This window comes from Haemaphysalis longicornis, unplaced genomic scaffold (genome assembly GCF_048455015.1).
Source record: "Haemaphysalis longicornis isolate Haplotype H1 unplaced genomic scaffold, Haemaphysalis longicornis Haplotype H1 scaffold_1, whole genome shotgun sequence".
In the NCBI taxonomy this organism is placed as follows: Eukaryota; Metazoa; Arthropoda; class Arachnida; order Ixodida; family Ixodidae; genus Haemaphysalis; species Haemaphysalis longicornis.
The window spans coordinates 447,162,078-447,173,788 of NW_027526203.1; the positions used below are offsets into that span (position 1 = coordinate 447,162,078).

The 11,711-nt window shown below is 52.0% G+C and overlaps 2 protein-coding genes across 2 annotated transcripts; one reads left to right on the forward strand and one right to left on the reverse strand.

Moving 5' to 3' along the window:
- Nucleotides 1–523: 523 nt before the first annotated feature.
- Nucleotides 524–2,150, reverse strand: LOC144155930 (E3 ubiquitin-protein ligase MARCHF5). The gene is made up of 3 exons (XM_077687649.1): nt 1,676–2,150; nt 1,417–1,622; nt 524–1,358 (listed from the first exon to the last, which is right to left on the reverse strand). The coding sequence occupies exons 1-3, from the start codon at nt 1,708–1,710 to the stop codon at nt 793–795; spliced, it is 807 nt and encodes a 268-aa protein (XP_077543775.1). The 5' UTR covers nt 1,711–2,150; the 3' UTR covers nt 524–792.
- Nucleotides 2,151–2,643: 493 nt separating this feature from the next.
- Nucleotides 2,644–7,224, forward strand: Orb2 (cytoplasmic polyadenylation element-binding protein orb2). The gene is made up of 4 exons (XM_077687648.1): nt 2,644–3,605; nt 3,737–3,935; nt 4,419–5,131; nt 5,256–7,224. The coding sequence occupies exons 1-4, from the start codon at nt 2,880–2,882 to the stop codon at nt 5,481–5,483; spliced, it is 1,866 nt and encodes a 621-aa protein (XP_077543774.1). The 5' UTR covers nt 2,644–2,879; the 3' UTR covers nt 5,484–7,224.
- The last annotated feature ends 4,487 nt before the right edge of the window (nt 7,225–11,711 follow it).

An 11,711-nucleotide genomic window follows, 5' to 3' on the forward strand; every position in this document is an offset into this window, starting at 1 on the left:
ACTCCCACTCTTCACCTAAAGGCCCGTTCACACTTGTGACGAAAGCGACGGGAATTCTGTCGCTTTGACACGCTGCGATCATTTTTGTTGTTTGGTCTGGACCAATTTTTGTATCATTCGCGTCGCGACGAAGCGACAGAAATCGCGTCGCTTCGTCGCAAGTGTGAACGGGCCTCAACTGCACCGTTCACTCTCAAGCGGTGTTGTCTGAGCAGTATAGAACGACAGGTCCACTCCCCACTTACTGTAATGACACCCACCTCCTCCTTTTCCCACTTCATTTTGCCCCATCCGCTAACTCACTTCCCCCTACAGGCCTGTGGTGTTTGTTTTGCCTCCCGCCTTGCCTCCGGGAAAGCCTTTCCTCTCTCTCGGAAATGGGGGCTATTCTTTACCTGTGGATTGAGTTTTCTGGCTTTCGGATGTTAACTGTCGATATGCGTAGGTGTTGTGCAAGCGGAACGGTTGTGTACTAAAAAGCATTTTGAACAGACCACTATTCACCCATTTTGATACCCAAGGGTAGACATAAAATTTATACTTTATTCAAAACATTGACGGGTTACTTTCACACCACCACTGTGCCTGCTGTTGCATTACATGGCACAAAAGTGTGATGGTCGTCAGGTATGGGTTCGGGCCGAGGTAAGCTACTCTGGAAGGCCCGTTTATACAATTCACTCGCCACCTTGGCAACGCATGCAACTGACAGCGGTTGCTTTCCTCGGGCGTCTCCGAAGACCGCCAGGCAGACTGAACACACACAACGCCACCTCGACAATCGAGGAGAGTCTAGGCAGATGGCGGCTGCTGCTGCTGCTGCTGGTAGTTGAGCACACGACGGCGGCACTGGCGCAAGTACTGGTGCCGCTTCAGGTAGATCTTGGCGGCGCCCTTGAGCGCGACGAAGACGAGGCCCCCCAGCAGGCTGCGCTGCGAGGGGGCCAGGCGGCCGAAGAAGAGCCGGCCCACCAGGCTGGCCACGGTGGGCAGGAGCAGGGCCCCGCAGAGCAGCCGCGTGGCCGACAGCGGGTCCTGCGGCGGTACCACGAGCAGCAGCCGCTTGGCCAGCGGCGCCGAGCGCCGCCACCAGAGCCGCAGCAGGTAGTCCTCCCAGCGCACCATGCGCGCCAGAACGAGCACCACGGGGATGCTGGGCAGGCCGACAAGCAGGAAGAGCGGGTCGGCCTGCTCCATGACGCTCAGGCCCTGCTTGTGGCCCAGCACCTGCATCACCGTCACGGCGCCGTACGTCACGGCCGTCCAGTACACCGAGCCCATGAGCAGGCCCGCCGCCACGAAGGGGCACGCGCGGTACACGCTCCGGTCCACCAGCTCCAGCAGGTACACGGGGCCCCCTGCGACGGACGCCGGTGGTCGGTCGGCGGAAATTGCGCGCCGCCGCCGCTCGCTCACCTAGGCTGGGAAGTACCACCACGTACTCGCTGCTGCACTGCGGGCAGGCGACCTTTGTTGCGTTGTTACCCCCCTGCTTTTCGTCGATCCAGCGCTGCAGGCAAGCCTGGTGCACCCATTTCGTGGTGCCACGGCATTTGCAGGGCTGCACCCAAGCTGCGTCGCGTTCTTCGTCTTCCGACGCGAAGCACACCCAGCAGTAGCGCCTGCAAGAAACGCGCATCGGCACCAACAACGGCGCCCACCGCGTTGCACTTACCGTTCACAGGGTCCGTCGGTGCTTGCTACGCTCATGTTTGCGGCGGGAACCTACATAGCCACCCGAAACCTTCCAAGTGGGTCACGCTGCCAGCCAGCGAGCACTGCCGATAAGCTTGTTCGACTGTCACTTGCCGTGCTTGCGATGATCCACCTTGAGCATACCGCACATAGATACTAACCAAGGCCACTTATAAACTGGGTAGGAAGCTACTTGGCAGATGTCCGATTTGTTAGAAGCCACGTTTAAAGACATCAAAACAACGAGTGCAACGGTACACGAAATCACCCCGGCTGGCCTTGACGCTGGCCAACACCACCGCCGAAGTCAGGGGCAGGCCGCTGACGCAGGAAGTGAAACATGTTACTCATAAATGCTAGCTAGGCTAAATTTATCAATTTCAGTCTCTTTTATAATACACTGCGAAGCAGTTTTTCGCCATTTTTACGTTTAGGTTCGTGGACAACGCAGTATATTGATCTTTTTTTCGTCTTGCTGCGGGACAGTTGCGCGTTGCAGCTGTAGCAGACGAACACTGAGCTGGACGTTCTGTACTTTGCCGTACGTGTGCAACACCTCTATTTTGGGTGCAGGTCTATACCTTATAGGTGAAATTTATTAATTATTATGACCTAAAATAACCATTACCGGAGCACACAGAAGCCATCCGACACTATACAACTAGCAGAAAGGCGCGCGTAAAGGATATCAATAACATAATCGGCAGCCGCCATCTTGACAATTGAGAAAGTCAATTTAAGAGCCTCGCGCAGATGCCTCGTCCCAAAGTAAACCCGTTTAGAAAAATGGTAAGTAGCCGGCGCACAATGCTTTTAATTATAACAATATATCATAGGTAGTGCATCTCCCAGCGGGCGGTTCCATATATGTCGGCTTTAGTACGCGCGCGTAACGCTCACTACCTAGCAGACGACATTTTCCGTTAAACGAAAACAAGACGTCAATTCGATAATTGGAAGTTAGAATTGTAATACATGAGCTATACATATTTAGCCCTCTTTTAATTTGTTCCCCATTATTTTGGTAAAAGAACTGGCTACAAACGCTAACGGCAACAGATGTCGCAGTAGTAGCACATTCGGAACGCAGACGGCGTTTTCTGCTGCAGTGCGTCTGCGGTGTCGACGGTCGAGGAGACTTGGCCTGCACTGGCTGTGAAAACACGGTGTTTTTTAACAGCCTTATGGGGGATTATACTTTCAGTGTAACCGCCAATGTGAGGGCCTTGTCTCCGGTCGAATTCCAGCCTAATCCAGGTAACAGCGCCCTATTCTTTAGCCCCGATCAAATTGGTCACACGATGCAAGACGACCTGCTGCTTGAGAAGAGCGCCGGCAAACAGGCCTCATCCCAGCTGTCGACTGCAAACGTCGAGACTACATCGAACGGCGAGCAAAGCCTGGAAGACTATTCGACGCGCAAAGGAAAAGGGGAAGACTCGACGGCCAACTCGTTGCCCGAGAAGACAGAGAACCCGGACGTTGTGCCGTCCCCGCTTCAAATGGGCTTTTCGTCCGAGGTGATCGCCACCTCGGGAGCCAACTTCTGGTCAGCTGTAGCGGCCGACGAGGCCTTTATCCAGGGCATCCCGACCGTGAACGGAACGCTGGCCTTCCCCAGCTTTCCTAGCCCGATGCTGGGCGCAGGCCACCCGCAGCGGCGGGCCATCACGGGCGCGCACAACTTCGCGGCCCCGGCTCGGGGCCCGCCGCCTCAGGGGCCCCCCCTGTTCAAGGCCTACTCCAGCTGGAGCAGCCCGCAGCAGCCGAGCTGGTCGAGCCCGCCCTGGAGCGGCCTCGCTCAGAAGCGCTCGGTGCCCAGCCTGGGGCCGCTCTCGCCGGCCGGCAAGGAGAGCCCCAAGTTTCGCCGCAGCACCTCGCTGCCCAAGCCGGACGAGGACGGTTTCCAGGTGAGCGGCCCCCGAGGGATGCTACTCCTGCTCGGGGGTGCTGCCCACCTCGCAGGGCGCGCATGCGCCAACATGGCGGCGCTCCGCGGAAGCGCCCGATCGTTGCCTGAGCGCACGCCGCCCCGCCGCAGGTCGCCCAGGGACCGCTGGACACGCTGCGGTTCCCGCTCGAGCAGCAGCTTCTCGACATGGTGCGCCAGGACCCGCCCGAGGCGGCCCACTACTGCAAGCCCTGGGGTGGCCTTGGCCAGGCGTCGGCGCTCGGATCGGCGGCCGCCTACCCGGGGGCCGAGTTCCGACCCGACGAGGCTCGGCTGCAGGCCCGCGGAGGTAAAAGCGCTCGGCCGACCGAGCTCGTGCGGCCGAGCGTGCGCGTGCGTGCTCGTGCGATCGCCGCGCGGTTTTTCAATGATGAGGAAACGTCATCTTGCCATGCCAATTGCGACGAATTGATCCTCCTATTTCCATGCCCGTACTACTATCTTTTGGGGTCACATCACTGGGATATTGTCACCGAGGGGTGGCTGAAGCCATTCATGCATACGTTTCCGAGACCAGGCGCCTGCCCTGTTAGCTGTGATTCTTGCATGTACTTTTTCCGGCCCAAGAAGCTCATTTTTCTATTCCAAACTCTACGTTCAACTTTCACCAATTCTATTTTGTAATGATGCTCTCTTTCTGCGTATAAATCGCCGAGTTAATAATTTTTCGGTGTTTTAAGCGGGCGCATTAGCCCTCCTCACGCCCGATTCCTGGCCAGTCCCCCACGTGGGTATGTGCCGAGTCAGCATGGAACAACAACATGTGGTGCAGGTCGCGGCGGCTTCTCGCGGAGGAAAGGGCGCGCGGCGGCTGGTGGTGGCGGGCCCTGGCTGCTGGCCGGCGCCAAGTCGCCCTTCTTCCTCGACGGCGACCTGGTGCTCGAGGAGCAGCGCTGCTCGCCCAAGGGCGGCGAGCCGGCGGCCGAGCGCTACTCGCGCAAGGTGTTCGTGGGCGGCCTGCCGCCGGACATCGACGAGGAGGAGATCACGGCCAGCTTCCGCCGTTTCGGCCCGCTGGTCGTGGACTGGCCGCACAAGGCGGAGAGCAAGTCGTACTTCCCGCCCAAGGGCTACGCGTTCCTGCTCTTCCAGGACGAGTGCTCGGTGCAGGCGCTGATGGACGCGTGCATCCAGGAGGAGGACAAGCTGTACCTGTGCGTGAGCAGCCCCACCATCAAGGACAAGCCGGTGCAGATCCGGCCCTGGAGGCTGGGCGATGCCGACTTCGTGCTCGACGCCTCGCTGCCCCTGGACCCGCGCAAGACGGTCTTCGTGGGCGGCGTGCCGCGGCCGCTCAAGGCCGTCGAGCTGGCCATGATCATGGACCGGCTGTACGGCGGCGTCTGCTACGCGGGCATCGACACCGACCCCGAGCTCAAGTACCCCAAGGGCGCCGGCCGCGTGGCCTTCTCGAACCAGCAGAGCTACATCGCGGCCATCAGCGCGCGCTTCGTGCAGCTGCAGCACGGCGACATCGAGAAGCGGGTAAGGCCCTTGCCGTACATGCCAGCTAGGCCGCACTAACGGGGACCAGTGCTTTGTGCCGGCGCAGCTGACCCCCCGCGTGTCCTGCCGCTGCCGCCGCCACGCCCCCGCCCCCGCCGTGCAGGTGGAGGTGAAGCCGTACGTGCTGGACGACCAGATGTGCGACGAGTGCCAGGGCGGCCGGTGCGGGGGCAAGTTCGCGCCCTTCTTCTGCGCCAACGTGACCTGCCTGCAGTACTACTGCGAGCACTGCTGGGCCACCATCCACTCGCGGCCCGGCCGCGAGTTCCACAAGCCCCTGGTCAAGGAGGGCGCCGACCGGCCGCGGGCAGTGCCCTTCCGCTGGTGCTAGGCGCGTGTGATATAGCCGCCGCTGCTTGAGTTCCCCTAGGGACAATCAGACGCCCGTAGACGGTCGACACGTATATATATTTATCGACATATCTCGCCCTTTCTAGTCAGGCAGCCGTAGCAAGCTCACAGACAGGGTTGTTGTGCCAAACTTGGTTGGCTTGCCCCGGGGCGTCCGTGGGGGATGGGAGCCTGTAGTCAGCAGCGCTGCGTTTGCCTCTCCCCGTTGATCTCAGGCGCCAGTGTGTTACTGTTAGGCGAGCAGTTCGTTGTTGCCGGGCCACTTTGTAGTAGAGCAACCCGGTGGCTCCGTCAAGCTAGCGTTCCAGCTGTTTTCTCTTCTGCATCGACGTGTCTTTTATATGCTACTCCATGTGATCAAAATTTTAGCCTCTGCTCGTTTCACTTTTGGACGTTTTTCGTTACTTTTTTTATGAGGTGTTGACTTTTTTAGGACAGTTTTAGAAATGCGCGAAAAGTGGAGCGCCAAGCGTGGGGTACTTTTTGCCGTCCGCTTCCACACTTTGCAACACTTGTGTGAGTCAAGTGCAGGAGTTTTCAAGTTGCACTTTTTTTTACCTTTGAGAGTTTCGAAACAATTGTTTGTGACATACTAGTCAGGCAGTGCCAGCAGGTTGACACCTTGACTGTGTTTTTGTACAGTGCACAGTCAGTTTACTACACGTGTGTCAATTGCCCCGGGTGCGTGTGCGCGCTCACCCGAGCCTTCTTTGTTCCCCCCCATAGCACCCGTCGTGCTTCTTCTACATTAGCGGCTTTACTTGGGTTTCGTTGACCAGTTAAAGCTGTTTTATATGAGACAAGGCTCAGGGTTATGTGCAAATAACTGGACCGCCGCAGAATGTTGTCATATGTTAGTGACCTTGCAATCACTTTGCATTAAATCTTTTTTTAGACGATACTGTGCAGCATTTGCGAGTCTGGCTGCCGCCTCCGTGGGCCCCGGGCACATGGGCGGAACCTCTCCCTTCCGGCTCTGCCCTCGGCGCTGTGGGATCGTAGTGAGAGCCTCTCCCGCTCCCCCTCTTAGTGGTCCTCTGTCGCAAAACCACCAACTTGGTCGATGCCCAGGCACTGGGAAGCCGGCCCTTCCCCGCAATACCGACTACGTCCTGCGCAGGTGCGAGTCCCTTTTTGTGGCGGCCCCCCTGAAGTGTTGTCTCACGCGGCCACGCTGCTAGTCAAGGTCCCAACGTTTGGGCTTTTCATCCTGCCTGTAGCGAGACACCATGTGATCAGCTAAACAATGCTCGCATATATATATATATGCGTATATATATATATATATATATACCGAGCTGCACCTGAAGAGTTTGTTGTGCTGCGTCAGTTGTGGCAGCTGTTTTTCTCCACGCATTAGCCAATATTTCTATACGAAGATGATCTCCTTCTGTGGGGTCACCTCAAGAGTGGTTACAAGAGCTCAAGTTTTTTAGCCCTTTCTGGAGGTGCGCGGCACACCGCAACCTTTATGCTTGCTTAGACATAATTTATTTAACACATGTGGTTATTGCATCCTGTTTGTAAGAACACACAAAGCGGCAGGAAAGTGCTCTGCGTGCATCTATTTTCTTCTGCTGACAGTGTTTTATGGGTAAGCAGCGTGGCACTCGAGCAATAGACAGCTGCCAGCGGCTCGCTATGGCCCGTGCCTTGGCTGCCAATTTTGGGGAACAGTTTTTTGGCACCGAGTTAATAAACAGCCATGCATCTGAACTTGACTATGCCCTGCCCAGAATTCATGCGCTGCCACAGAACCAAATGGCTCAAAAGGCGCCTGTGAACCCACGTGGCGCACTCACCGGTGGGGCGCACAGGGTCGTGCTTTTCATGCACGAGTGGAATTGCTGCGAGGGATGAAACCTGAGCTAGTTGGCCTCAACGTCGTCTAGCCAAGACGAAACTGTGAAGGAGGAGAGCGCTGCGGTTGTGGGCGAACTGAACAAGACCCAGTGTCTGCAGCCCTGGTGGGACAGCAGCAGTGCACCCCGCTGTCCCACTTTTGGGGGGCACAAATTTGGGCTTATTTTCTTTCAGAAATTTCCATGATGAGCAGATTGCATCTAAGACGACAAGGAAACAATAGCGTCTTGGTTATCGTGACCTTAACAACTACATCAATCTGTTCAGAAGGCTGACACAATGTGCAGCTCTGCTTCTACCCTACTGTGCTTCTATGACAAGGAAAAATCAGTTATGGCTGTGTCGGCCCCAAGGAAATTGCATTGCACTCCATAATGTTGTACCAGTCTTGCCTGACATGTTAAGTTGCATCACCAGTACCTCGTCTTTTCCAGTGCCGTGCTTGGCATATTTCAGGTCATAATGCAGAGAAGAAAAAAAAAATATGCACATTGGCAACCATTCCAGTAACTTTGCAAGAAATGAAAAAAATTAAGCATGCAAGAATTTGACATTTGGAAGGCATTACAAAACAAAAGGTTCCTTATTTTTGGGAGGGCAGTGGAGTCGACATGGCAACTGTGAATACTACAAGCACTGACTAAAAACTTCAGTTGTACAAGTTGAGTGCACAGGAACGGGCAGCATGTGAAGCCCTTTTGCAGGATTAGTGTGCCATTAAATCACTTTGTTTCACCATAGTGATGCCTCCATTGGTGATATGCTTGCTCGTAGCCTTCTCTTGATTTGTTTTAACACAACCACAAGGCCAGCTTGCTCCGATGCCTGTCTGTCTGTGACACAAGTCAACTCGTCAAAAGAGCTCGTCCACTGTACGACTTTTGACGAGTTCACTTCTCAGAGTTGTTGCTCTTGACACAGTTTGCCACAAACCCGACATCAAGGACTACTGTCTCTTTTGTCTTATTTACAGTGGAATCTTGTTGACGTCTGTTCATTTCACTGGGAGTTCTATTTGGTGAGGAGTCCAGTTTTCCAAGTGGTTCTCATTTAACAAGGACCTGCTGCATTTTTTATGCAGCTGTTTGTCCATGCCCTATGCTGGTGCATTACGTGGCTAAAGGAAGCACATTGCCTGGCTTTGTTTGCAACCAGCATAGGGGTATAGAAGGAAGTGGGCTGCAATGTGAAGAGGATAGCAGTCAACTAGCCACTTGTTCACATATATATACACACACCCAATACATAAACAGTTTTAAGGATGTCTTAGTAAAGCAAAACTTTAATGGCATAAAAGTCAAGCAACAGGTCGCAAGGAAATCCTACTTTTGGTCATCATTGTATCTTCAATGACACTAGCATCATTTCGTAAATGGTACACATGGTATAGGGTATGCAATGATAAGGTGCCATTCATCTGCTTTGCTTTCTGGTATTGTACACTGCAATGATGGAAGGTACATGGAACAGAAGAAAGTTGTGGTGAAGGGGCTTCTCAACATACTGGGACAATATTTTGCTGGAGCCAAATCATGCAAGAAAAAAAATCACCCAGCATAATTTCTGGCTAAGAGTGCTGAACTATCAGCTCAGAGGCAATATCACAAGCTGTTATGGACAAAAACATGGCTGCCCTAGACAGGAATAAACATAAACAAACGAAGTGAAGAACATTCAACTGCCCAATATGCTAACTAATCCACAAAGACAAACTGTATACTCTCTTCCACGTATTTTCTACGCTGCTTAAAGGTACTGTGAAAGCAACATACTATAACTTCGCTTTATTCGAAAGATTGAGCAGCTTGTAACTAGCTATGATTTTGGTCAACGAGAAATGTTGGTGCTATCATTGAGGAATTAGTGTTTGAAGGAGTAGATTTCGAACTACCTGTGTTCTGCGCCACTTGTGATATGGCAAAAGCCCTATGAAGTTCTTGGTGGAGCAGCCAAACACTGCAAGTCAGTGTGCCGATTCAACGCCGTCGTGAATCACCCGGAAGTTTGGAATCCCTGATCAAACATAGCAACATGTGGCAGGGTTGTGAACCTGTGCCACGCAACGGTACTGTGAAAGCTTGAATTTTGAACATCAATAATTCGAACTGTACAATTTGCTCTGGCGAGGTTCCTTGAAGTCCATGTATGAAAATCCTATTAATTCAACTCGAAGAGGTGCCCCCCCCCCTCTGCGATAATTCAAACTACGCGCGACTGCATTAGCGGCTTGGTGCCTGACAAAGAACCAGAGAAATTTACCCGCTGCCTACACCAGAGGCTGTGCCACCTCTTGAATGAAAAGAGTAGGTAAAATCAAGAAAAAACAATCTGAAACCCCTATTGTGAATGTCTTGGAAGACTTATTTCTTGCGGACTGCGTCAGTGTGGACACTGGTGCAGTGTTGTATGGTGCGCTGGGAGATAGGGACATCATTTCTCAGGCCATAAACACGCAACCTGTTAAGTCCATTTTATTTGAAAGATGTGGTGTTTTATAGTGCTACCAGCACTTGTCCGGCTGCAAACGATGCTTTATTCACTGAGAAATTAATCAGTTTTAAGTTAAATTTTTTATTCTCCCGCCATATTGTGTGTTTCGTAACGTCTGTGGTGACGTAACCAGGATAGGTCTTCAAAAGAACGTTAGTGTGCTGTTTAGTCTGCAGCCAGGAACGCCTTGTTTACCATCAGTCCTGCTAGATGGCGCCACCATACCACTCAGGACTGCTGTTCACCTTTGCTTTGTTTCTGACTGTATTTGCAATTGGCTTCTACTGCATTCGCTCGTTACAGCAAAAATTACTGGCTGTTGCCTTGAAGGACAAAAGGCGGTCTGCAATCGCAGACTTTTTTGAGCATCTAAATGTCGACATATCCTAATGCTTCCCAACCACTGTTGTTATTCACTTTCATTAGTTTGAACTTTCACTAGTTCGAACTGAGATGGCTTCCCCTTGCAGTTCGAATTAACAAGCTTTTACAGTATACCGTGAACCTTGTTCTTTCTTCGAGCAATGAAAGTGACCACAATGGCACGACACTGATGCACGAGTTTTCTTGCATTACTACTTGCAACAGTTTGTGGCTACAAAACAGTTTTTATTTAGAACACTGAGCTCCTGCTGAAATCGCACAGCACTATTTCCATAAGAAAAGGTTGGTATCAGCCAATCATGCAAGTGAGACACATGTCGTTTCAAGGTAGTGCTTGTTCAAGGTAGTTGTTTGTCCGAAGTTTGTGTTCAAACTGGCAACAGCGTTATTCCGAGAAGGCAATTATTTGATTGGAGCAAAGTTGTATGTTGTCTTCATGGTCTCTTTAAGAACTATTTGCATGAATATAAATAACTGTCACATGTGCCTGCCTCAGAAGGCACACCTGCTCTCACCAGTGTAACTTTTGGTTTTATGTTGGCTTGCAACTAGGCTGCACAGTCGTAAAGAAGAATCTAGTGAATTACTGAATGCTTCAGCCACTCAAGAAACTGTGCTTGTTCAGCGCACTTATAGAAATAATTTCAGAACAAAATGGCAAGCAAATCACAACCATGAGGGAAAAATTTCATCTGGCAGCACTCCAATCTTGCAGCTTTTTGCATTGACTCTGAGCAGTTTGTAGAAGGATGAAAAAATGGCCCAGTTTATTGAGGCCTGGTGTCCTAGTTCTCTTCCTTTGCAAAAAAACTGGAAGACTACATGGCTCCCACCCTGGAAAACGAAATTCTGCCTATGCGTTGTCAAATTTGACGGATCAGATTCTTATGCAAAAGCTGCAACTCTGGAGTAAAGCTAGTATCAATGGGTCTTTCTCATCCTAAATACGTCTTATCAGTTACGTGAGATCACCTTTTATTATGCCCACCTAATATAGTTGCGGGGTTTGCTATGTGGCAAGTTTATGCAGCCACTTTTTATTAGCAAATTGATCTGGCAGCTCCTATTTCCCTCTTACATTTTGTGTGCCCAGTAGTGGTTAAAGACTAAAAAATTGTGGCTAATCCTGCATATAGGGACTTCACGGCCACCAAAAAACAGACCAGTCTCGTTTATGTTCACATATTCCGGATGTAAAATTTTCGGGAACAAATAGCTCATTACTGACTGACACATGTTCTGCTAGTTGCCAGACCTGCTCATAGTGCATCTATTTATACGTACTATAAAGCTAAAATAGGAACATGTTTGGTTACACAAGTTAACAGCAGCGAAAGTTGCTCTGTGCCCTATCACCAACCGACTGTTCCTCTGCACGGCGCAGAGTCCGTTCTGTTACTGCAAGTATTATTGGAAGCACAAAAAAATTCCTCTCGCTTTGAAGCCATGGCTTCTTTATCTACTGGCACAA

Bases quoted from the DNA above. Each gene is read 5' to 3' on its own strand.
- Orb2 (XM_077687648.1), top strand. From the start codon at position 2,880: ATGGGGGATTATACTTTCAGTGTAACCGCCAATGTGAGGGCCTTGTCT. The intron at 3,606-3,736 runs GTGAGCGGCCCC...GCCCCGCCGCAG, and splicing joins CGGACGAGGACGGTTTCCAG to GTCGCCCAGGGACCGCTGGA. The intron at 5,132-5,255 runs GTAAGGCCCTTG...CCCGCCGTGCAG, and splicing joins ACGGCGACATCGAGAAGCGG to GTGGAGGTGAAGCCGTACGT.
- LOC144155930 (XM_077687649.1), bottom strand. From the start codon at position 1,710: ATGAGCGTAGCAAGCACCGACGGACCCTGTGAACG. The intron at 1,623-1,675 runs GTAAGTGCAACG...CGTTTCTTGCAG, and splicing joins ACCGACGGACCCTGTGAACG to GCGCTACTGCTGGGTGTGCT. The intron at 1,359-1,416 runs GTGAGCGAGCGG...CGTCCGTCGCAG, and splicing joins GGTGGTACTTCCCAGCCTAG to GGGGCCCCGTGTACCTGCTG.